Below are 24,155 nucleotides of genomic sequence, written 5' to 3'. Positions count from 1 at the left end.
CTCTCCCTCCCCATCCCACTCCCCTTGTCTCCGCTCAGCGCCGCACTTCCGGCGCTGCCGGATGACGTAACTGCCGGCGCTCACCAGAAAGCTGTAACACCCTCCCCGGGGCTCGCCTCCGGAAGTGACGTCTTTTGTGGCGGCCACCGCGGTGGCCCCACGTGGTGGCGGCGGCAGCGGCAGCACATCGCGGTAGCGGGGACCTGCAGCCGGGCGGCCGCTCGCTCGCTTCGGGCCTGACATGAACCCCTTCGCCTGGTACCCGCCGCCGCCGCCGGGGCTCCCCCCGCCCTTCTTCTGCCCGCCGCCCACCTGGGAGCCCAGCTTCTGGGCTCCCCCCGCGCCCTTCCCGCCGCCCGGCCGCTACCCTCCTCCTGACGGCTACTCCCAGCCCGCCGAGGGCTACTCGTCCACCGACGGCTACTCCCAGCCCGCCGACGGCTACTCATCCACCGAGGGCTACTCGTCCACCAAGGGCTACTCGCAGCCCACCGATGGCTACTCGTCCACCGACGGCTACTCGCAGCCCGCCGAGGGCTACTCGTCCACCAAGGGCTACTCGCAGCCCGCCGAGGGCTACTCGTCCACCGACGGCTACTCGCAGCCCGCCGATGGCTACTCGTCCACCAAGGGCTACTCGCAGCCCACTGAGGGCTACTCGTCCACCAAGGGCTATTCGCAGCCCACTGAGGGCTACTCGTCCACCGACGGCTACTCGCAGCCCGCTGAGAGCTACCCCCAGCCTGCCAAGAGCTACCCGCCTGCCCAGAGCTACCCGCCGCCCACTGACAGCTACCCACCCGCCGAGAGTTACCTGCCACCCGCTGACAGCTACCCGCCACCCAAGAGCTACCTGCCCCCTGAGAACTACCCGCCTGCTGACAGCTACCTGCCGCCCACCACCTGGTACCCTCCAGCCTACGGAGAGCGACCGCAGGGCCCGCGCTCTGGTGAGGGGCGCGGGGGAAGTCATCGCTTAGGCCCGTGGACTCTGTCCCATTGGGGGGACCCTGGGCTGTCCCTAACCCTTGCGGGGAGACCCCTTCTCCCTCCAAGGATGTGCCCCGCTCTCCATGCTGGTCATGGATCCCCGGGTCTTCTCTCCCCCAGGCCCTTTCCCGCCACAGCGGGCCCATCGAGGTAGCAGGGGGTGTGTTTTACCGGCTCTTTGTATAACTGGCTTTTTTTTTTTTTTTTTTTGGAAGGTGGAAATGGCAATTTTTCCCAGAAATGGCAAGGCGAGCAAGCGCCTGGGTTTACCAAACGTTTTCCAGAAGAAAATAACAAGCCAAAGGTACGGACTGGGGTCCCCGGCACAAGAAAGACAAGGACCTGTTGGATCAGGTCTGGAGGAGGGCCATGAAAATGGTCAGAGGGCTGGAGCACCTCTCCTGTGAAGACAGGCTGAGACAGTTGGGGTTGTTCAGCCTGGAGAAGAGAAGGCTCCAGGGTGACCTTACTGTGGCCTTTCAGTACTTAAAGGGGGCCTGTAAGAAAGATGGAGAGAGACTTTTTTTACCCAGAGCCTGTTGTGACAGGACAAGGGGCAATACTTTTAAACTAAAAGAGGGCAGGTTTAGATTGGACATAAGGAAGAAATGTTTTACAGTGAAGGTGGTGAGACACTGGCACAGGTTGCCCAGAGAAGTTGTGGGTGCCCCGTCCCTGGCAGTGTTCAAGGCCAGGTTGGATGGGGCTTTGAGCAACCTGGTCTAGTGGAAGATGTCCCTGCCCATGGCAGAGGGGCTGGAACTAGATGATCTTTGAAGGTCCCTTACGACCCAAACTATTCTGTCTTACTGTGATGGTGGCAGTCGTGTGGGACTTGCCCCATGGTACTACAGAGGCCCCATATTCTTGTCTAACGTGCCTGCCCTTAAAAAAGAGCAAACGTATGACAGTCAGCCTGCAAATCTGGAGCCTGTTGGAAGAAAGATACATTTCAACCAAAATCTAACACAGTTTTAATTTAGAAAAGCCCTTACCATGATGATGCCCGAGTACCTAAATTACATTAGCGCTCTGTTATATTATAAGGGCCAGACAGCCAGATCACCTTGATGATGTAGTGGGAGAAGGAAGGATCTCTCCTGCCTTCTGAGCTCTTGCATGTTGTGTGTGAACAGGCATGGTCTGACTTGATAGGGAAGAGATTCAGGGCTGTAGCCTAGCTCTCCTCCCAGCACTCAATAAATCTGTGCCAGCCTGGTATGTTTGCAGAAGTGATAATTGATGGAAAGGTCACAGTGGAAAGAGCTGAGTGCAGGGTGCTTTGTTTGGAAGATGAGTAATTTGAATTTCACTTTCATGTTTTGTTAGCTTATCTTTGAAACTTTTGAAACATGTTTTAATTCATGGCTTTATTAACAAAAATACTCACAAAAGTGTTTCACACCTAGTTAGAAATAGGGATACCTTGTAATCTTGTAACTGCAATCTTGAGATGATGTCGTCTTTTTTTTTGCAGACCAAAAAGAAAAAAGAGCCAGTTTTCTCTCATTATTGTGATACCTGTGACCGTGGCTATAAAAACCAGGAGAAGTATGATGAACATATTTCACAACATAAACAGGTTGATGAGTTTGGGTTGTTTTATTTACATTTTGGTTTTTAACTTTGTGCCTGATAAGTAGTTACCTGTAGTTGCTTTTTGAATGGAAGACTTAACAAAGAGGTTCCAGGGCTACAGAGAGTGTTGGGGGAGGATTTTTTCTGAATGCTGTGTGGAGGGGTGGTCTCGGTTGTATTTTTGGTTTTATTACTGAAGTCATTTTAATGTCTGTCTTGTGAATTATTGCTAAGTCACCCCAGTGGTAGGAATTGATTCACTGATATCAGTATACCATGTAAGATTTTTGTGTGAAAGGACTTTATGTGGAAAACGTATTTTAAAAATCTACTCCTTTATTGCGAAGAAGTATCAAAATTTGGAATTGGAGAGTCTTGCATATCTTTCTCTTAGGTTAGCTTCACATTATCTCCAATTATCAAATATGTTGGCTTCACTTGTTATTCTAAAATCAGATGAAATTTTAAAGTACATTATCTCTTCTTACTGTTTTTACCATCACGTTTGTTCTGAAACTGGGTAGCTTAAAAGTTCTGTATAACTGATTCTACAGGCATCTGGCACTGAGTTTGTTTGAAGTGTTCTTGAATGCTTGTTTATAATTTGTTTGTGTAACTTGGCGTGTCTTAAGTTCACCCCCTTATCTTGCAGTGCACAGAAGAAGGTTGCAATTTCAGCGCACACGAGAAGATAGTTCAGATACACTGGAAGAACGTAGGTAACCTCCCGGGCCCAAAATAGGAGTGTGTGCAATCTTTCCTGTAGTCCATTTTCTCATTCTTTAGAGGCTTGCTTTCGTCCTTCTGGAAGGAAAACATATCACCTCTGACTAGAATCTGTTGTAAGACAATATTATGGATGAAAGTATGTTGAATGCTACGGGTTTTTTTAATGGATTCATTTTGTAATCACTGTATGCAGTCTCTCCGCTTTTGTAGATGAAAACAGTGTGGTACTACTATAGTTGACAGAATGATGCTTTTTTTTTTCTTGTGTTTTTTTTCTTTCCTTCCCCTTTTAAATACCTGTGAAATACTTCTTCCTTAGGCCCATGCACCTGGTGCTAAAAGAATAAAATTAGATAGTCCAGAAGAGATCGCTAGGTGGAGAGAAGAAAGAAAAAAGTGAGTAAAACTTGTGACCTATGATTTTTTTTTTTTTTTTTTTTTAACTGTATTTTCCCTCTGTGATCATTAGATGACAGCTAAAAGGCAGTAGCAGCATGTGCTTGCTGCTGCTGTTCCTTTGACTCCCGCAGTAGTGGTCTATGTCAGAATGCCTGAGCCAGGACAGTGCAAGCTGTAGAGACTATAATCATTCAGATTATTATAATAGAAGGCAAGATAGCAACTGAGAAGGAAGTAGCTTTCCCAGACATTTGATTTGGTGCCCCAGGTTAGGTGAATGACTCATTCCTTTTAGCCTGATCACTGAGACATTTTAGGTCAGAAATGTGTGTGTGTTTGCTTGGTGTTTTTTTTTAATAGCTAAGAAATCTGAAACTATTGTACTGACTATAATTGTAATGCATCCTGCTGTGTGCAAAATTCCTCAGCTTAAGTTGTCCCAGTAGATGCCAACAGGGAGTTTTCCTAGTTTTTAAGAACTTTCTGCATTGCTTGACATCTTTCTACTGAAAGAGAACAGAATCCATGAATGATGCTGTCTCAGGTAGTCTTAACTTGCATTGTACCTAGGGTGCAAGATAAAGTTCCCATGTAAGCAGTATTTCTCATTATTTCTCACTCTGTGAGGTGGTATAGTTTTTTTTCTGTTGACCAGCATTGAAGTGTTTAAAAATTCACACTGTACTTCCATAGACCCTATCCCACTGATTATTTTTTTCTCAGAGTTGAACAGATTAAAATCTACCCTTTTCCAGCAGGTGAAAGATGCTGTAGACTTCCCTTGCTTCTGTTCCTTAGAATACAGTCTTGTGAGTGATTGGTACACGGGTTTTGTTTCTGTGAGCAAGAGTCCTATATGCAGAGTGGGAAGTTACACAAATTTGATTTCAAGGTCACTGGTGATGAGATAGGACAGTGTATTAGTCACTTGTTTTTTAAAAAATGAAAATAAATGCAGTTGTCTGCAGTCTTGCTGATGAATCCAGCTTGCGTTTATGTCAGAAAGCAACGTTAATGCATTCTTGCTTTGACCCTGGCTTCCTTTAATAAGTTTTTACACAATGGCTTTGTAAAAGAGAAAAATGAGTGGAATGTGTGGTAGGAGATTTTTCTTTTTAATTGCCTCCCATCACTTTTTGCTGTATTGAGAAGCAAAATTTCTCCCCATGTGAGTTCATCCCTGCAAGTTTTAACTTTCCTCTGGATGTGGCTTCAGCTTTTTCTGCAAATTGCAGAAAGGCAAAGAGAAGTCTTATCACTATGTCAGCACATCACAGCAGTCAGCTGTTGTACCTGCTGTTAGTTTTTTACAAATGAAGATTATCTGTAGGTTCCTTTTTTTTTAAAAACAGGTGTTATTGATAAAGAAACAAAAATTTCTTTTCTCCTATGTTTAAAATGCCATAGTTAACCAGACAAAAATTGCTTGTGATCTGTGCAAGTACAAGTTTGGTGTTAGCTTTGGTTCCAAGGTTTCCTTTTATTCAAAAGATAACTTGAGGGCTTGGTTTTTATTTGCTTCCAGTCTACATATTGCTGGGGTTTTTTTTCTGGGTTTTTTTTTTTTTTTTCTTTTCTTTTCCAGCAGGGATACTTACCAGGTCTTTATTACTAATAATATGAAGTGTTAACAGGGTTAGCAAAACCCAGAATGTCCTTAGATTTGCCTGTCTGGTGGCCTACACTTAATTTTCTAACAGTAGCCCCAAGGATGAACATCAGTACTTGTGTGCAGAGTCTTTGCTACTCATTTTCAACTTTTCATACACTTCTCTGTTTTGGGAGGCGTTTGGGAGAGTTCCTGTCTTAGCTGATGCTAAGGTTTAAGTGTTGAAATGATGTTTAAGGTGTGTGTGTCAGTATGTGCTCTACTGTATACTAGAACATTAGGGAAGCAGGAATTGAATGTACAGTCACGTTTCAGATACTACTTGCTCAGGGAGTGGGTGCTGTGAGTCAAAGCACCATTTACCTACAGTTAATTTTAAGGATGATACTCTGCCTGAGATTGTTTTTGCTGAGTTGCTAGGTAATCTCATGGCGGGTACTGTTGGTTTTTTACAGATCAACATAACTCGGCTGCAGTACAACATTGCTGAAAGTCTTTGTTCACCGCAGCAAAGTAAAATCAATGGAAATAAAGTCTTGTAGTCGCGACCACCAACCAAAAAAGGCAATATGAGATTAGGGCCTTCTAAGCCAAGGCCACTAGATGGAGTAGTGCTTTGGCTTATTTTAGGACTTCAGTCCTTCTGTGGGCATCTTGTTTAGCATAATGGATGGGTGTAGAATGACTACCTGGGTGGCTTTTGTTACTCTTTGTACAGCAAGGAAGCTGTACTAACATCCTCCAGGGAAAAAAAAGAGAGAAACCCAGCTGAAACTCTTGTGAAGCATTAATTGGGTCGCCAGCAAAGCATCAGTTTAGTACTGAAGGTCTGTTGTTGACTCACAGTAAACATTGCATTGTACAGAAAGAAAGGACACCAGAGGGAGTCTGAGCTATTAGGCAGTTTTGGTTTATGGTGACAGGAAAAAGCCTTTTTCTTTCTAGAAGCTCCAGTCAGAGCTAAGAATGAATCTTTTCAGGTCATTAGTAGTTTGTTTCTAATTAGGTTGCAGTGATTTAACATGTGTGTTTCCATGCTGCATCCCTAACATTTCTGTCTTGCTTGTTCTTTCAGCAGTTATAAATAATTACCTACAGAGTTGAGATTTTTTTTCTTCTTAATTAGCTGGTGTGTTGCTCAGTCGTGTGTTCTGCTTAAAATCTTTTAGAAAGAGCCTGTGTTTAAAGTGCAGCCTTATGTAGAGGGAAGAGAAAGGGGAGAGCTGGGAAGGAGCGAGTATCTCTGGATGAAGTATGCCGGGTTGGAATGCTGCTTTCCTGTCTGATTCTGTACAATGCCCTGTTCATTGCTGCAGCCTTCACGTCTCTGCTTACCTAAAAGACTCTTTAGTGGTTTGTGGCCCATTGAACCTGGTGAGCCAGGCAATCTAATTAAGCGAACAGCAATAGAGATGAAGTTCCACGTGATCTCAGGGTTTTCCTATGTTTTGCAGGCAGACGGTTGTGAAGTCTGACATCAGCTTTGGTGATTACAATTACTTTTCTTGTTTTGATTTGTCCTGTCCCTTGCAAGTGTTGAGAAATGTGCTGTTTTCAGCATATTTTTCTTTAAACACAAGCTTAAAAGGTATTATCTGCAGTGCATTTCCTGAATGTGCCAGAATGAGGTATTGCTGTCTTCCCTTCTTCCTAAGTGAGATCTGGGTCCTGCTACCCCATCTGTTTCTAACCAACTCTTATTGAGCAAAGGTTATTAGCAAGAATGTGGCAAGGCTGCTTTGGTGTTAAAGCGAATCGTTAAACTTACTTTTGCTTAGGTCCTAATATAACATTGGATGATTTTCTTGATCTTGTGAGTTGCCCTTCTCCCCGGTGTCTTTAATCTCTTGGGGTTTTTTTGTTCAGTTAGGGATCGACTGCTGTATTTCCTTGCAGTACATCTCCTAGGCTGAGCACATGCTTAATGAATGAAGGCCAATACTGTCAACCACATGACTTTTAATTTGTGGTTCTCTAGTTGAACAACGATAGTCCTAGAGTAGCTTGGAATCCTCCCTGGTGTTGCATTCATAGCAGTTAAATATGTAATAAGGAAAATAACTTCTTAGCACCTGGTAAAAGTAGAGAAGACGAAGCAAAGTAGAAGGAATGTGTTGGTAGATCGAGGTAAACATAGATACAATAAAGTTTACTCCAAACTGCAGGGATAGATTAGCAATAAAACTGCCTCAGCTAATACGGTAAAATTACACTAGAGATGCTCAATAGAATGCCTGGGAGTCTTAAACCAAGATTTTATCAGCTCTCTGTTGGGCCATATTTGTTCCCTTTGTGCTATCCGTGTTCCCTTTGCTGTTGGCTGTGCATATGCAATCAAGACCAGCTCAACAAATTATTGAGGCAATTTGATCACTGTGCTGTTCCTATAAAGATGATAAACTTGTACAGCTCTCAGCTCAGAAATTCATTGTGTAAACTGCTATAGAAACAGGTCTCTCTTCTGTTAGACATTGGCAAAGCTCTGTTTTTCCACTGCTTGCTAAGAGCCGGTTTGCTCTGATGTTTATGTGAGTGAGATAGAGTATGCTGGCCTATAAAACATGTATGACTCTGGCTAGCACACTTATTTATTGGAAAAAAAAACAACTCTATTCACTAAGGCCCACATGTTAGTGATTATGCTCAGTGTCACCATTCCCTGTCTCTGGACGTTGTTGGTGTATATGTAACATACTCATTTTAGCCTGAAAACCAGTTTGGATTATAGACGTGTCTATGGTTGGAAACTGCAGCTGCTATGAAATGGGGCTGCCTTCCCAGGCAGTACTGGCTCCTTCATGATATCTACTGCGCCAGACCATCACATCCAGGTCTAACGCCCTCTTTTACAGTAAGTTGCTTAGGTTTGTAAAGCCTCTGTGGTGAGTGATGAAGCTGTCTGTATTCAAGCTCTGACAAGTTGCTTGCAGGACCTAAGTGCTGGGCTAATTCCTCTGCTTCAGTGGTGTTTGTAGGTAACATTTTAAGAACCTTATTTTGTTAGGGGAGGAGGGCATGCCTTCTGAGAAGGATTCAAAACCCAAGTCAGCTCATTGGGTTTTAACACGTGGTCTTTTATGTGGAGAGAATGAGTATAGGCTCTTCCTTCTGCATTGTCACACCTCTGTTCAGGAGCAGTGGTGTGGTTTAACCCCAGCCAGCAGCTAAGCACCACGCAGCTGCTTGCTCGCTTCCCTGCCCCACCCAGTGGGATGGGGGAGAGAATCGGGGAAAAAAAAGTAAAACTTGTGGGTTGAGATAAAAACAGTTTAATAGGACAGAAAGGAAGAAAATAATAATAATAATAATTTTAAAGTGACAATAATAATAATAAAAGAAATGGAATATACAAAGCAAGTGATGCACAATGCAATTGCTCACCACTCGCTGACCGATGCCCAGTTAGTTCCTGAGCAGCGATCTGCCTCCCCCAGCCAGGTCCCCCCAGTTTATAGACTGGGCATGATGACACATGGTATGGAATATCCTTTTGGCCAGTTTGGGTCACTGCCCTGGCCGTGTCCCCTCCCAACTTCTTGTGCCCCTCCAGCCTTCTTGCTGGCTGGGCATAAGAGGCTGAAAAATCCTTGACTTAATATAAACTCTACTTAGTAACAACTGAAAACATCAGTGTGTTATCAACATTATTCTCATACTGAATCCAGGCATAACACTATACCAGCTACTAGAAAGAAAATTAACTCTATCCCAGCCGAAACTAGGACAAGCAGTTTTCCTAAATTTACCCTTCCTGAATAAGAATTCTCTGTATCAAAAAAAAAAAAACCAACAACAAAACAAACCAAAAAATCCTCTCTTTTTTTGAACTCTCGAGTACTTTGTGGCTGTCCTTAGATAGTAAAGTTTGTGAAGTCTGCCATAAACTTGCACCTCAAGACCATAATGTGCCTCCACTTAGGGTCCAGTTGAATGTTGCTGCCTGCGTGGGCAGATGTAGCTGATGCCAGGAGGTGCACAGACCTCTTTGTGCTGGGAATGTGGTACCTGATGAGTTGTGGGGTTGCACTGGGGCTGGTCCATTGGGGTGGGTGGGTAACTTTGGTCCGTGCCTCTTTGGTCCACTTGCTCCTTGCAGGGACAACTGGGGTTGATTTGGCCAGGTCCCACCAGGTGGGCTTAGCCCAATGAACCCAATTTACCCTGTACCGAGGCTGGTGACTCGAACGTCTAGAGCTTACTGCCCACCAAGTCCTCAGATGGGAGAATAAACTAGCAGATGCTCATTTGCTTGTTGTGAATGAAGTGAAACACTACATGTGCTCAGTCAAAATAGGTACATTTTCTGCACAAGGTAAAGCAGTGAGTAAAATGCATTTGCAAAGAGCTGGAGAAAATAAACACAGCCACTAGAGGTGCCTTCATATGTGCTTTTGCAGGCATACTCAGACTTATGACTTGGTCTCTCTTTAGCTGTTAGTTACTGCCTGTGTCAGCTGGAAGGGTGGTTTGGGAGAAATTGTCTGTCTTGGCAATGAATCGAACGGAAAGCTTTCGTGGAGTCCATTAAGGTGCCTCAGTGGAGGGAGTGGTAACTCGTAGGAATGAAAGTGGGAGGTAGTCACGTCTCAAATAATGTTGTGAGAGCGTGTCTGAATATGTCCTTAATCAGCATGACTACAGGAGCACTTCGAAGACTCCTTTGCTCCAGGATTAGGGGTCTTCACTTATGTCTTTAAAAAAAATAAAAATTTCTAAGACAAGCTTGGGGCTCTTTTGAGCATAACTACTTATTTTACAGCTCTCTCTCCTGCTGTGAGCCTTATGCCTGTGAAGGAAAGCACCTTATCCTAAAACTGTGGAGAGGTGCAAAACACAGGGGTCTTTGTCAATGCAAAGCTTTTGAGATTAAATAATTCATTGCATGCTTGCTGTGTGCTGGGAGCGTTATAACATGGATGAACAAATGTAGCTAACAGGGAAGAGCAGAGATAAAACATCACATCCCTATGCTCGAGCTGTATGGCGGATTTCTGGGAGGAATCCAATGAAAATAGATGTTGACAGCTTGTGTTGAAATCCTCTTAAAGGAGACAAGTTCTGTAGCGTGTTTAGGTGCGTCTTGTAGGAAATGCTTCTCATCTTTTTCCCTTGGTATGTGGTTGAAGCTGTCTTGTATCAATGTGGCACTTAACGGGGGAAGAGAGTTAATGGGGAAGATGTGTGTGATAAGCTTAAATATTTAAAGAAAGATACGTGTCCTTTTTGATAGCTACATATAGTGTGTAGCTGTTCTAAGTTTCTTGTTACTCCATTCTAATAGGCTTATCAAGTATTTATATTTTGTGTTTTTATCCAGAAGCTGGTGGGGGTGCGCACGTGTTTCTTGTGTACCACCTTTATCTCAAAGCACTGGGATTTAGCTAACTAATGTTTATGGAGCAACTAACGTAGCCATCTGGGGGCTTTGACGGTAATTTGCAGTAGGCTTTGCATATTAGAACCAGCATGGCGTTTGTCCATAGGGAAGGATGGGAACACAGGTGAGAAATGGAAGACAGGGGTGGTTTGGGAGATGGTTATAGCAGTAGGTTTGTTTTGATCTGCATGACTTAGCAATTTTTCTCGAAGCTGGAATTAAAAAGGGGCAGTAATTTTGGTGAACTAGAGGTCAGTGTGCAAGCGCAATACTGAATATTGCTCGAGAGGAAACTTGTGTGCTTTTCCCTAATTATCACATTAAAGGAATCTTGTGTGCCCAGAACCTGTTCTTATAACTTTTTTTTTTGATATTACAAGAACTCAGCAGTTGGTTTGCTAAAGACATATTGTACCTTTTAAGATCATTCAAATACTCCAACTGAAGCACCATAAAAATAAAATTGCAGGACTAAATCGTGCTGTTATGTGTAGGGGCAGGCAGAGGGTTCATAAGCATTAACAGAACTGTTTGTCTGTAGCTTGTTTGATGGTTTGGTAAATCTAATCATGAAAATTTGGTAGTTCATTTGTTTTATTTTTTAATCTGAGTGTGTAAGCATAAATGCACTTGGGTTTCTTTTCCTCACCAATGCCTTTTTAAGAAGGAAACAGTCTGTTAAACTTCCATGAAATGTTTTAAAGATCTGTTATGTTTATAGAGGATGCTGGTCTGGTAAAGTGGGAATTGACAAAGTGCAGTAAATCATTTCAGAGCCAGTGAATTATTTTTTTTTTTCTTCTAGAAATTTCCCTACATTGGCAAACATTGAAAGGAAGAAGGCAATGCAGATGCAGAAGGAAGAAAGGGGAGAAGTGCTGACTACCCAACAGTTTGGGTAAGCGTTCTGAAACAAGCTTGTTGCTTTCCTCTTAATGTGTTCAGAACTACGCTCTCTTACTGTGGTCTCTCAGCACTTACTGCTGCCACTGTACACACGACCTAGCTGCCCTTTAACAGAGGACAGGTCATTTGACAAACTGCAGATGTAATGTTCTTTTGTTTACAGTGCTTTATAGTCCACTTCAGTTAAATCAAACAATAATTGTATTAGAAATCTGATGTTCTTGCTGAATTCTGCACTCTGGCTTGTTTGAGAGAACCACATTCTAGTGGCCATTCATTAGATCAGTGTAACCTTGGTCTCTGAAAAAGAAATAATGGGGACGGAAGTCACGCAACATAATGAATCCACATGGTCTAATCCTTTAATGCCTGACAATGGCCAAGAGAGATTTTAGGAGCAGATTTGGCTTCTTGCTCTCTCCTCTCAGATGATAAATCAATAATCAAGTGAAGAGGGGAGGAAGATTTAACTTTATTTTCATAGCTTAAGTAGTGTTACTTCTTTCTTCTACCCTCCATCATCTTTATCTATCTGCTACCTTTGTTCTGAACCTAACACTCCTCTTGGATTTTTATCTGTTCTCTCCCTTATATTGTGCATTACTTTCCAGTATGGCCTTTGTGCTTTTCTCTTCCCCTCAGTGTCAGTGTTATGTGGAACCAGCTTAACTTCATTAGCTCTACTTCAGGGCTTGTGGGAAGACTTATAAAAAAATTGGTATAATGATCCATGCTCCTAGAATATCACTTGTTTAAACTAGAACAACTGAGCTGGAAGGCAGAAGCAGACTCGGTTCTGAGGGGCTCTTGCTAAGTACCATTTGCTGCTGCCTGGAAGTGAAGCTGGAGCTTGCCTAGTTCTTTTCTTTTTTTTGTAGGGAATGACACCAAACAAAGTAAAACTTGCACCATGGTAAAGCGGTTGAACTAGTGCAGTATAGGGTTCATGTCAGGCTAGTCTAATTTGTTAAATGGTGACAGTGCAAATTACCTTGGTGCAGCATGTGGTTCAGAAGTCCCAACACTTACCCAGCCCCTCCAACCGGTTGCCTTTCCTGACTTTGGAAAGAGCAGTTTATAAAAGACTGAAGGAAAACTTCCTTCAAGGATGTAAAGGTGCAGAAGTGCTTTGGACCCAAGGAACCAAATGCAGGCACTGAGGCTAAAGCCACAAACATATGTAGTATTATTATGAGCGAAGATGAGTTTTGCTTGTCACAGTAACAAACCGTTTGGTGTCTACGGGTTTATTTGGTAACTCTTGTGGCTGAGTCGGATGCATTAGGTAGTCTTAAATGTCCATCAGCAATTCAATACTATTACATTTGTTAGTAACTTTGTATCTGGAAAATTGTTTGGAAAAAAAGCCCTCAAAATTACAGGTTGTTTGCTTTGACTTAGTAACCTTTAACTCTGGTTGATTCTAGAAATCTCTTCCTTTTTCCTCTCCCTTCCCTGAGCTGCTAGCACTATAGACTTGATGAACTGTCCAAAAAGCTGTCATTTCTGCTTTGTATATCAACAGTAAAGATTCTGGAATTGGTGCTTATCTGGCAAATTTACTGATGCATAAGACAAAAATAGAAAACAACTTGTTCTCTGCAAGCTGTACTATTAAAGCAAATAGCTAAGTAAGATTTAGAAAGGATTAGATACTTAACACATCTATGGCGCTTTCCATGTGTGGTTCTCTGAAGTGCTTTACAACTGCTAATTCTCAGCATCCCTGCGTGTGAGATTAGAGATGCAGAAGGACCACTTTGCTAGTCTGTCTGGTGTCTTGCAACAGCTGATTAATAGCGCATGGCTCTTTATCCCCCTCTGAACAGGAAGCAAAGAGTAGTATATCTTTCATGAAGGGAAGGCAGATGCCAAGCTGACGTTTGTTGGGATGTATTTGTGACCTTGGGGTTTCTTTCTGGGTGTTTGAGGCCCCAGGGAAATCAGAATGTTGTTTTTAACCCTTGGTCAAGGACAACACCTCTAATTGAGCCTATATTTGCTCAGTATCTTCTAGGTTATACGACAACATCCTGAATTCAGAGCCTGGCTGTACAAATTCAGAAACGCATTTTTCTGTCTAGGTGGAATTATGGGAGGTAATATTAGCCTCCTTTTGTGGATGAGACTGATGCACAGGAAGGTGGTGGCTTGCCTCTTGTGCCACAGGAGCACTATGGTGGATGATGCTATCGGGGCTGAGCAATCAGTGTTAGACACTGTCATGAAATGAAATACGTTTTGTTGCGATATAAAGCCATTTTGAATGCTATGGCAGGCCCTGTTCTCCTCTCAAGAAGGACTTACTTAGGCTGGAAGGGTATGGAAGAGAGGAATGTTGGTAATGGGAACGTTTCTGTGTAAGCAAAGAAATGGATGGCCTGGAAGGGCTGTATGATGGAGGTCTAGAAAAGTTGCGTAGGTGGGAAGAGGTGAATAGAATAGCAAGTGGATTTAGTGCAGCAAGATCCTTCTCTGAGCTGTAACTGGAAAAAAGAGACTTCAGCCATGGAAGTATGCTTATAGTAGATGCTTCCCTTTGAATTCCACATTCCCCCTGTTTTGAATTACTTAATTGCCTAAGTGAAGGGAGTATTTGTTGACTTCATAATGTGAAATGAAAACACTATGTCCTCACACTGTAGATGATCAAGAAACTTGCTTAGCCCACGTACCCTATGCCTTGTTAAAAGATAAAGGTCACGAATTTCAAACTCTTCATTTAGGTTCCAGCTTGGTCACATTGCCCTGCCAATGAGATGAGCTGTGACTGCCTGTCTGGTCTGTCATGACATGTTAGCTGAGCTGGAGAAAGTCCTGGCATCATGCTGTGTTGCTGAACCTTAAATGTGGGTCTGAGCCGTTTGGTTACGTCAATTGATTTTATTCTCGTAGCTTGTCATTTGTATGAGCTTTGCATTTTTATTCTCCAGCAAAATGAAAGGGATGTGGAAACCTCCAGAAAATGAAGGGAGGCTGGGGCAGCAAGGAAGACAGAGGAGAAGACAAAGGCGCCCGTTCTGGAAGAAATTTAGGAATAATGGTGACAATTATAATGTACATAGAACGCAAAATGAAGCCAATGGACCAGAAAACGGCATGTGTGAAAAGGAACATGAAAAACGGCGTGCTTTGGCAGCTCAGCCATACGTGAAGGACATGGACCCTCTCAGTCTTCTGGCAAACAGTGATGTTGGTGAGATGAAGGAACTTGGAGAACTTTTATTTTAAGTAGTACTGCTGTAGCAATTACTGACCTTTTGTGTAACTAGCAACTTCTGGGGAGAGCTGGGGATTTCCAAAAACGTGTAGACTCTGTCCTTGATTGAAAGGGGGGTAACTGTGCATGTTTAAAGTGGGAAAACACTCTCATAGTAGAAGATTGATGCAAGGCTTTACAGTATTCTTGGAGAAAAAATACTGGGGAGCCTGTTGTCATACTTACCTTCTCATTGGTACTAACGAAAAAGCCCAGGATTGCTGTATTGTGGCTCAAATAGTGCCAGGGCCAACAGGGTCATAAGCTTGAAGGTAGTCCAACATCCCTGCACCTAAAACTTGCACTTAGAACTTCCTTTTAAATGGAAATTCCCATGGAAAGAATCCTGATTCAGGACATGGTCTTCTAAGAAAATTGCCAGGGTGATTATTGTGAAGGAGTGGGTCAGTGCTTTACCTAAAGGAAATGGGGTAAATCTTGCATTTTGGGGAACTTCTGCCCGAGTAGACTTGGCCTGTTATGGAGGAAACTACCTCCGTAGTCTAGAGGTCTTTGAGATGTGTGTGTGTGCCTGACTGAATTCATGTCCACATGTGCTGGTAGGAGGAGCTAAAACTAGTAGACTTGGCCGAGATACGGTTTGGAAAGAAACTGAAATACAAAGGCATTGAAGAGGAAGAAAAATTCTGATTTGGAAAGGCTGACACAAGAATGTTTAAGATACTACCAGCATTAAGCACTTCTACATAAGTTTGCTTGCAAGCCAAGTTGTAGTATTATAAACACACAAGGATGATCTAGCAGACTACTTTTATGTCTTTCTGATTTTTCTGTGAGAATTAGGAAGCATTAAATTTTATTCTGTATCATCAAAAAATGCTGAATCTGAAGGGGAGAAGATGTTGGGAGACAAGATGTAGGTGTGTCTCGGATTTGAAAAATAACCCCGCTGGATACTTACTTATCTTAGCTTTGTATGTTTAAAGCACATTACTAGCTTTAAATCAATATTTAGCTAACAAGCTGAAGAGGGATTCTGGGCATTTAATGGAGCACCTGAATTCTATCTTTGTTCTAACAAGTACTTTACCGTAATAATTTTACCTGTAATCTCCTGATTAGGAATGCTTTTTTGTCCAAAACACTTAGCTGGGAGAGGCAAAGGGAAAGTGGTTTGGGCCATAGGGAAGTGATGCTGTAGTATCTTTAGGAAGGACAGGAAAAGAAATACATCATCTGAGTTGTTTTAAGTTTAGATTCTGAAATTTTTGCTTGCTAGTCAGGGTTTTGGAAGTGCTGCCATAAAGTTTGTGTGCAGTATTACACATTCTGACTTAAATACTATACAGTAGTCTAAAGGACATGCACCAAATTAGGTTGCTAAACTAACGTGTAAAATAAGAAAAACTTTATAAAGCCAGAAGAAGAATGAAGTACTTCAACAGTCAAATTATTTTTTAAAGACCATTGAATATCCTTTTGCGGTTTTGAAAATAACAGTATTTAGAATGTGAAAACAAATGGATTTCCTTTTATGAGTTAAGTGAATTACTTAAAATCTCAGCATTTTTCTTTTAATTCTGTTTTTTTGCTGTATTATCTAATTAGTCTTGATACTCTCCATATGTGTGTGTTCTCTGAAGTATGGCTGCTTGGGTTTTTCTGGTGAGCATGTCTTGTTTCCACATGCTGGCAGCAATATAAACTCTCCAGATCTAACTATTTATAATACAGTCAGCAGTGATGCAGTACTCTTAGAATATGGCATGTAAGCTGACTTATACTCCAGTTATTTTTAGCAATAAGGCTAGAATGCATCCCCTGGAAAGATGTCTGATGCTGAGTTTTTCCTCTTGAAAACATAATCTTCAATTAGTGGGAACAAGAACTCAGCATCCCTATGCAATTTGTTTATTCCACTAATCTCTGCGTGTTGGGAAACTTAAGTATGCTTAAATATAACTGTATTTCCCCGCAGCATCTGTGTTTTACTTAATGATAAAAAGTCTAATTATACCAAAGTACAGCTAGTAACTTCTGTTATAATGGGTAGAAAAGGAATGTGATACTTGCTTATTACACATTATTAAAGCCAGTTGCAGTTTTTTGTACTACTGAGAAATATAGTCGTAACTAATAAAAACCACAATAGATTTTTAAAAAAAATCATACAACTCAAGTCCATGATTTTACTGTATAGGTACATTTTGTTGGAGTATTTAAGCCTTTCTAACAGCGGCAGCCATTTCTCTAGAGGGAACGTATTTTTTTGCATAATGCATTCACTTAGGTTTAGTGGCTAGTTCCTTAAAAGCTAAGAAATTGAATGGGTAATGAGAAAACAGAATTTTCCTCTTTATTTATAAGCAGAAACAAGGTAAGATGATGAGCCTGTCAGGTGTAAAATTTTGAGGGATCTGCTGACCAGAAACAGTCAGTTGTATTCAGGAGGGCCTAACGCTTCCTCCAAACATGTCACTCTCAAAAAGAAAATGTACTCTAGTAAATGTGTTTTCCTCATTTGCCTAAAAGCAAAGTAAGAGTAATTCTTTAAAATAAAAAGAAAAGGCACCCAACCACAGTATGCACTCAACATTTTGGATGAGAGAGAAAAAAAGCAGCAATGAATCAAAATAACTTGAAGTAAATGCTGTCTTTATAATTGCTTAAGTATATGCAGATGCTATGTATTCTTCATTAGAAAAATGCACTGTGTTTAGCATGAGCTTCCAATGTAATTGCAAATTGGCATGATTACTGTATCAGTGAAAATCAATCTTTTCCCAAAAGAGCTCAAAAGTAAAAAGAGGTGGGTAAGTAGTTTAGAGAAATACTTGTGTATTTATGTAAAAGTTGTTTTACCGAACAGCATGTGCTCCAATGAATCAGATTGCCAATTGTTAATGATATATTAGAAGAGAATAGAGAAACATTTGTGACTTTGAAATAAAGATCTCAAAAATGTTTACTTCAGTAAAATCTTATTAAGAAGTGTGAGGCAGCTTTCCTTGGGGGCAGGCTTAGACAGGCAGGGGGATGGGAGAGGGCACAACTCTTTTTCTTTGTGAAAATAAGATTGCAACCAGTCTTTTTCTAGAAGACTCAACAGGCTAGTTTCTCAAAGTCATGCTAGTAGTGGGGTGTGTGTGTGTGTATATATATATGACATTTGTTTGTAGGTGTATTACTGAAAAGCATTTCCTAGTTTTCTTGCTAACTAGCACTGTTCACCTGAGAGTCTTTCTAAATAGATCCTTTGTTTCAAACTAAAGCCATCACAATTTTGTGTGTTTATTTTCAGGAATGGTTTTCTGGTAGGGCTCTGTTTTCCTACTATCCTCAATTTCAGCATTTTTGGTCCGCTTGCCTTCTATCTTCTTGGTATTCTGTTTTGGGGTAGTTTGAGACTGTAATACCTCGCTTACTCATGCATGTCCATAATGCTCTGCGGGGATTTAAGTATCAAATGGTCTGAAGTACTGCTGAAAACCGATCATCTAATTTGTAGCCTTGGTTCTTGATGTCCCTTACAAACTTTTTTTACTATCCAAAAATTTCTTTGCTCTGAAATTCTCACTTTGAATGAGCCTAATTCTCCTTTCTCTCTCTCTTCCCCCCCAACTGGCTTTTGAGTCCTTCTCCCCCACCCCCTCGCCTCCACAGGACTAAATCCAGCAAGACTTCAAAACGTATTAGGAAATCCTCTCTCTCTCTTTACCTACACTTGATAATAAAACCTATAATTATGTTTGGTATGTGAAGAAGGAACCAGAAAGCCCAAGCTCTTGTTCAGGATACTTTGCTTCTGTAGTTTTGCTGGCAGGACTGTAAACCAGTGGCGAGACGACTGTGCCACCGAATGCCCATAGAGAGTAGGCAAATCTGGGTTTTTTTCTATCAGTCCACGGTGTTGAGCAACGGTGCCCAACATCAGGCTTGCACAGGCTGGCTGTTGGCATGCAGGAGCATTGGGAAAAAATCCCTCTTCCCTTTTCTCTCCCTGCAGAATCCGACAAGGACGAAGCAGCAGCCGAAGACGGGAGGCTGGGATTGACTGTTGTTCCCAAGCAGGTCACCTCTGCCCTGAGTTCGTTGTCAGCCAACTACGGCAGCGCATCTGACAGCGAGCCCGAAGGTACGTAGGAGCCTGTCTTCTGCCCTTCTCCTCTCCCCTTCTACCCTACGTCGCTGCGCTGGTGTGGACTGGAAGCAATGATAAAACCTGATCGCAGGTTTCCCCTTCTTTGGGAACGGTGGGGGGCTTCACATCTCCTGTCTTTGGTGCTTTGCCATCTCCCATCCCATTGTCCAGCCCCTCTGTATTTATAAATACAGCATTTATGAGTGCAGTAGCCCAGTGGCAGCTCTTTACGGCTGTGTCCCCAACTGCTGAAAGCTGCAGGTTATCAGTCAGAACCTATATAGTACTTAAAATTTCTTGAGAAAAATTTTTTAAGAAAAATCAAACGTGTTGCAGAAAAAAATACAACATGTAAGCTGTGGCTTACATTTAGCACAGATGTTAAAGTAATGGCAGTTCAGTGGCTTTATCTCCAGAACACTTGGCTATGGAAATGCCTTTTGATTTCTGGCTAGTCTACCAGTGCTGTAATTGAGAGCTGTCTTGTACCTGTTGATTTTTAGGTTTATACAAGTAAAAAGAGAAGCTTGTTAAAAGTTACGCACAGGGATGTTTTTGCGGTCTGTGTATAGATCCTTTCCAGTTTGCTTTCAGTGACAGTGCACGCTAGTACTGGTGTAAGCCTTGCATAAAGACAGGCTGGGAGGAGTAAAAGGGTATGCCATTATTTTGCTCCTCTTGTTTCCCCATTCCTCCCTCCTCCCGGTTTTGAGCATTAACTGGAGTTACTGAGTGAGCCATTACTTGTTCCCAATATGGTGATAGCTCCTACTTGCCCTGTGCCTTCCCCCCCCCACCGCTGCCTTAGCCCTACAGCATACTTTAGAAAGCCTCAAAGAGAGTTTCCTGAAAGACTGGGTGGGGTTTTTTCCCCACTCTTTACTTGCTTTTTCTCAGCAGCCTGTCCTGGGTTGAAGGTGGGGCATAAAATGACTTTGGCTAGGGTGTGTGTCATCGAATTTCCCAAGCCTTTTTTCCCCTAGTTGGGGGGGAAAAAAAAGCAGCCTGTCTTCAGTCTCGCTTCAAATCGTGTTTGAATAGTGCCAGGAAAAAGCTGTTACGCTCACCCTGTGAACTAATTTCCAAGTCCTTAAGGGCTTTTTCCATAGAAGGCTGCTGGGTATTGCAGTAAGACTTGAACTCTAGTACTTGGATTTTGTGCTTCTCTGAGTGTATGCATCAGCACTGCTGCTGCTCCTGGCTTTTGCAGATAGTTGCTATGCCTTACTTGCCCTAGACGGCCTACGCAAAGTTACAGAGAGCATCTAGCAGGCAGGGAATTGAACTTGGGCATCCTCTGCCCTCATGTCTCATGATTTTCTCAGCAGCCAAATTTGCAGCAAGCTATATTGTGAAGTGGAAGCAATGTACTTTCTAAGTGATAACAAGGCAGAGGTTTGAAAATCTCCTTCAGCTCTTACTACTTCTATTTTTCTTTTTGCATTGCAAAAATTAAATATGTTTTTTTCCTTTCTGTGAATGTTTAGAGATTATTCTTTGTATTTTAAAAGAAAGCCCAAACCAAACAAAACCCTCCCTTCCTCCAAGTAAACCTTGAACATCTTCACATCAGGTTATGTGAGTAAGAATAGTACTAAAGAACTGCCAGTGCATGGGGATATAAACATGTTAAAGAAGCTTTTAAGTTTGAGATGAAAGTGTATTCTTTTTCTTTAAGAAATCCCTGTCAAGACTGCAACAAAAGCTGAGAAAAACCAGGCTGCGCTCAGAAATACGCCTCAAACTACTTATGTTCCTTCGAGTCGAGACCCAAACCAAAAATGTCCAGAATATGCAGGCACGACGTTAAGAAGCTCGAATTCAAATGCACGTCCCCCCAGAGGGCCTGATAACTGGGGCAAGAAAACATTACCTCTCCTTCCGAAGCGCCGTCCAACTCTGCTGGAAATGGTAACAGTCTTAGTGCTAAAATAATGCCTCCTGTACAAGAGTAGCACTATTTGTGAGCGGTTCTCTTCCCTGTGGGAAGTTAGAGCAGTTAGCAAAGGTCCTGTCTTAAAAACAGCAAAGTGAGTGTTTCACTCGGAGAAGGTGTAAATGCTTAAATAGACTCATAGAAATACCCTGGTGTGCATTCGGGTAACGAGTGACTTTGGTGAGCAAGAGGTGACAACTTAATCGTGTGCCTAAAATGAGCTGCACAAAGGACAAAACCTTTGTTTCTTCCTCTCCTATCCCTGTGGTAGTATCCAATAAGTTTTGTTTGAGTGTGATCCCATCAGCCTTATTCCGATCTTCCTCCTTTTGCTCCCGGCTGTGCTATTCAGCTGCCTTCCTCTGGTGGAGGAGCACACAATTTTTTCAGGTGCAGTCAAAGAGATCTTGTTGATAAGGGTGTTGGTGGCTTAAACTGTGAAGCGGTGTTGAGCTGCAACTTGCACATGCATGAGTTTCTTCTCCATAGGCATGTTTAGATCAACCTGAGGAAATGACAGCTCTGCTACCTTGATGAGCAGGTTCGTGTCTCAGAAGGGTGAAAAGAGTTTTGTTAGGGGTGAGTCCAAGGTGTTATGATTCTGTTCTTAGTAACAGTGCAAAGCATCCTGTTTGGAAGCTTGGTGGTTTTCTTTAGTATAAACAAAACTTTGAAGCTTTTATTGCATTTAATACTCAAGAGCAGTATCAGATAGGTAGACTACCCTTGTGATTCTGTAAATAGCCAGCGTAAAGCCCCCCCCCCCCACTAAGGGAAAACTTGCTGTGGGCAGAAGACAGGAGAAAGCAGGGTGCCACTGACATCAGGGCTCTGAAACAGCACAGGATGTTTAGGCAAGAGATACCTGATAAGGCACATCCCAAGCTGCAGATGTGGGAGAAATCCCTTGATAGTCCTTTTAGCACATACTACTGTTGCTGCCAAGAATTAAAGCTCCTAGTGACTGAAAAGGAAGTGTTTGCCCTTTGTGTAGCTCCCAAAGCATGCAGTTGTCTTTATCTCTTGCTCTTCAAAGTTGTTGGTGATCAAAGCAGTGAGGACTCTGGAAAAAAGTCAGATAAAGTCCCACATGCTGAGAGAAGCTGGCAGAATGTTGGAAGCTTGAATTGTAGCTTGCCAGTATAGTCCATTTTTAAAATTGCTTTTTTTTTTTTTTTTAACCTTTTAATGTTGCTCAAAACTGTTGTTCAAGGATGTGTACTGTGGCTGTGAATCACAGAGGAGTGCCTGAGATTTGCAGGCAGGCTTCGGCTGTCAGAAATGGTCAGTGTATAAAAACCTTGAGGAAGCAAGGTTGAAATTTTACAGTAAGTCACTGCTGAGAATTTATCCAAAAAGTGAGGAAGTAGAATTGCTAAGAAAAGGATGTAGTATCAGTGAAGTGGTGCTTTAAAAAAAAAAAAAGGTAGGAGAATAGCTGCAGATGTCTATTGGCAGTCATTTGGCCATGAGCTTGGGCGCTACTAAAACATGTTTATTGTAGCCATGCAAACAGTAATGTGTGTTTAGCCATTCTGTACACTGGCAGAATAAAAAACTTGTGTAGCATCGCTCCACCGATACTCATCCCTGCATTAAAAAATGTAATACAAAGATACAGTCTTTGATAGGGTGATCGTGCATCCCAGCCGTGCCTTTATTTGGCCATTTGGGAATTCAGCAGTTTCTCCCAGTCTGGCAAAGAGAACATCGCTGTGCTGTCCCTTCTCTGCCCTAATGTGCATCTCTTAGTTCAGACGGGAGGCTTCTGAAGGCCCATTTTAGGTGTCAGCTGCTTGTAACACCTCTTAGTAACTGGTGTAACTATGCACACTTTAAAGTGGCTGGTTAAACCACTGTTGAATCTTCTAACAACGACAGAAAAGCTTCTCTGTGACATTACAAGCCAAATTTAGCTAGATCTCCTGCAAATCATCAGGTAGTTACAGATTTAGCTACTTGCTTTAAACTTGTTTTTTGTTCAGAGTACTAGTTCTGCTGCCGCTCACAATGACAAAAGATCCTTCAGCCTTCTGGCTCACTTCTTTTTTTTTTTTTTTTTTTTTTTTTTTTTAATACCAAAATGAACTTCAGTGAGGTTAAAGGAGACTTGTGTGGGAGAGCCAACTATTTAAATTCAGAGTTGCTCAAAATTACTGAGCAGAGCCGTACATCTTACTAGGCATGTATGAACTACAGAGCAATAGAGGGAAATGTGCATCATCTTCTCTTCTTTCTTTCCAGTTACTGGCCCAGGACATCCGACACGAAAGGAACGTGATTTTGCAGTGTGTTCGATACCTCATCCAAAATAACGTGTTTGGACTTAATTTTAAATCAGAACCACAAGCTGAAACAGAGACTAAACAGTCCTCTACAACTACAGCAGAGTCTGTGACGGACAAACTTGATGAATCTAATTGTTCTTGTAGCTCTGACCTTCAGTTAGCAGGAGGAGAAGAAGATGCATTATTAATAGCCCAGGGTGAGAAAGCACCCGTGGATCAGACTTCGCAGATGACTCACGTGGCAGATGAGGACACATGGGAAACCCCATCAATTCAGTGTGAAGAAGCACTGTAGAGGATGTCTGTTGTGGACAGTAAAGCAAAGGCTCACATTTTCTACCTGACTGATGCTTTCTAAAAGACACCAGTATAACAAAATAATCATTAAAGTACATACTGAGAGCTGTTAAAACCACTTTTCTCATCTGTTCTGCCCGAGGTAGCCATTTCCTTGTGAAAACAGCATTCGTCTTGAATAATCTGGTTTCCCCGTGGCAGAAAGGCAGCAGTGGCACAGAGTATGACCTTCCCTAGAGTATGTGCAGATCCCCACTTTTGAGCTTCAGGGCTCTGAGTGTTTTACCTCGTTACGAAATGTGTGTCAGTCTGTCACCAGAGCCAAGTAGTGTTGCGGTAGGATGGATCTTCCTTATGTGAAATCGTGGTCTGGTGTGTCTGGGAGTATCTGAGTGTCCAGAAGTATTTCAGTGTACTTTTGAAATGGTAATTCAGTCCGTATTTTTTTTTTCTTCAGCTGTTATTTGATACAATATATCCAATATAAATGTAATATATCCAGTATAAAATGAAGAAATTAAATGGAAGGTATAAATGACCTGGCTCTAAAAGTACTGCTTGCACCAGGAGTCTCCTCCTCTCCGAACTGATTTGTTAATTGAGCAGAGAAATGGAAACAAGGGTGCAGACTGATGCAAGAAGCCTTTTTAAAAAAAAAAAAAACAAAAAAATAACAAAAAAACCC

At 42.2% G+C, this 24,155-nt stretch overlaps 1 protein-coding gene across 1 annotated transcript; it reads left to right on the top strand.

Moving 5' to 3' along the window:
- The first annotated feature begins 146 nt into the window (after nt 1-146).
- On the top strand, nt 147-24,155 carry NUFIP1 (nuclear FMR1 interacting protein 1). The gene is made up of 10 exons (XM_009924009.2): nt 147-950; nt 1,206-1,294; nt 2,468-2,572; nt 3,221-3,283; nt 3,617-3,693; nt 11,488-11,580; nt 14,522-14,784; nt 18,815-18,943; nt 20,628-20,860; nt 23,130-24,155. Exons 1-10 carry the CDS (start codon nt 242-244, stop codon nt 23,466-23,468), a joined length of 2,100 nt encoding a protein of 699 aa, XP_009922311.2. The 5' UTR covers nt 147-241; the 3' UTR covers nt 23,469-24,155.

This window comes from Haliaeetus albicilla, chromosome 15 (assembly GCF_947461875.1).
Source record: "Haliaeetus albicilla chromosome 15, bHalAlb1.1, whole genome shotgun sequence".
NCBI classification, from domain to species: domain Eukaryota; kingdom Metazoa; phylum Chordata; class Aves; order Accipitriformes; family Accipitridae; genus Haliaeetus; species Haliaeetus albicilla.
Note: the sequence above shows the minus strand (reverse complement) of the source record. Positions and strands in the feature narration are given on the sequence as shown.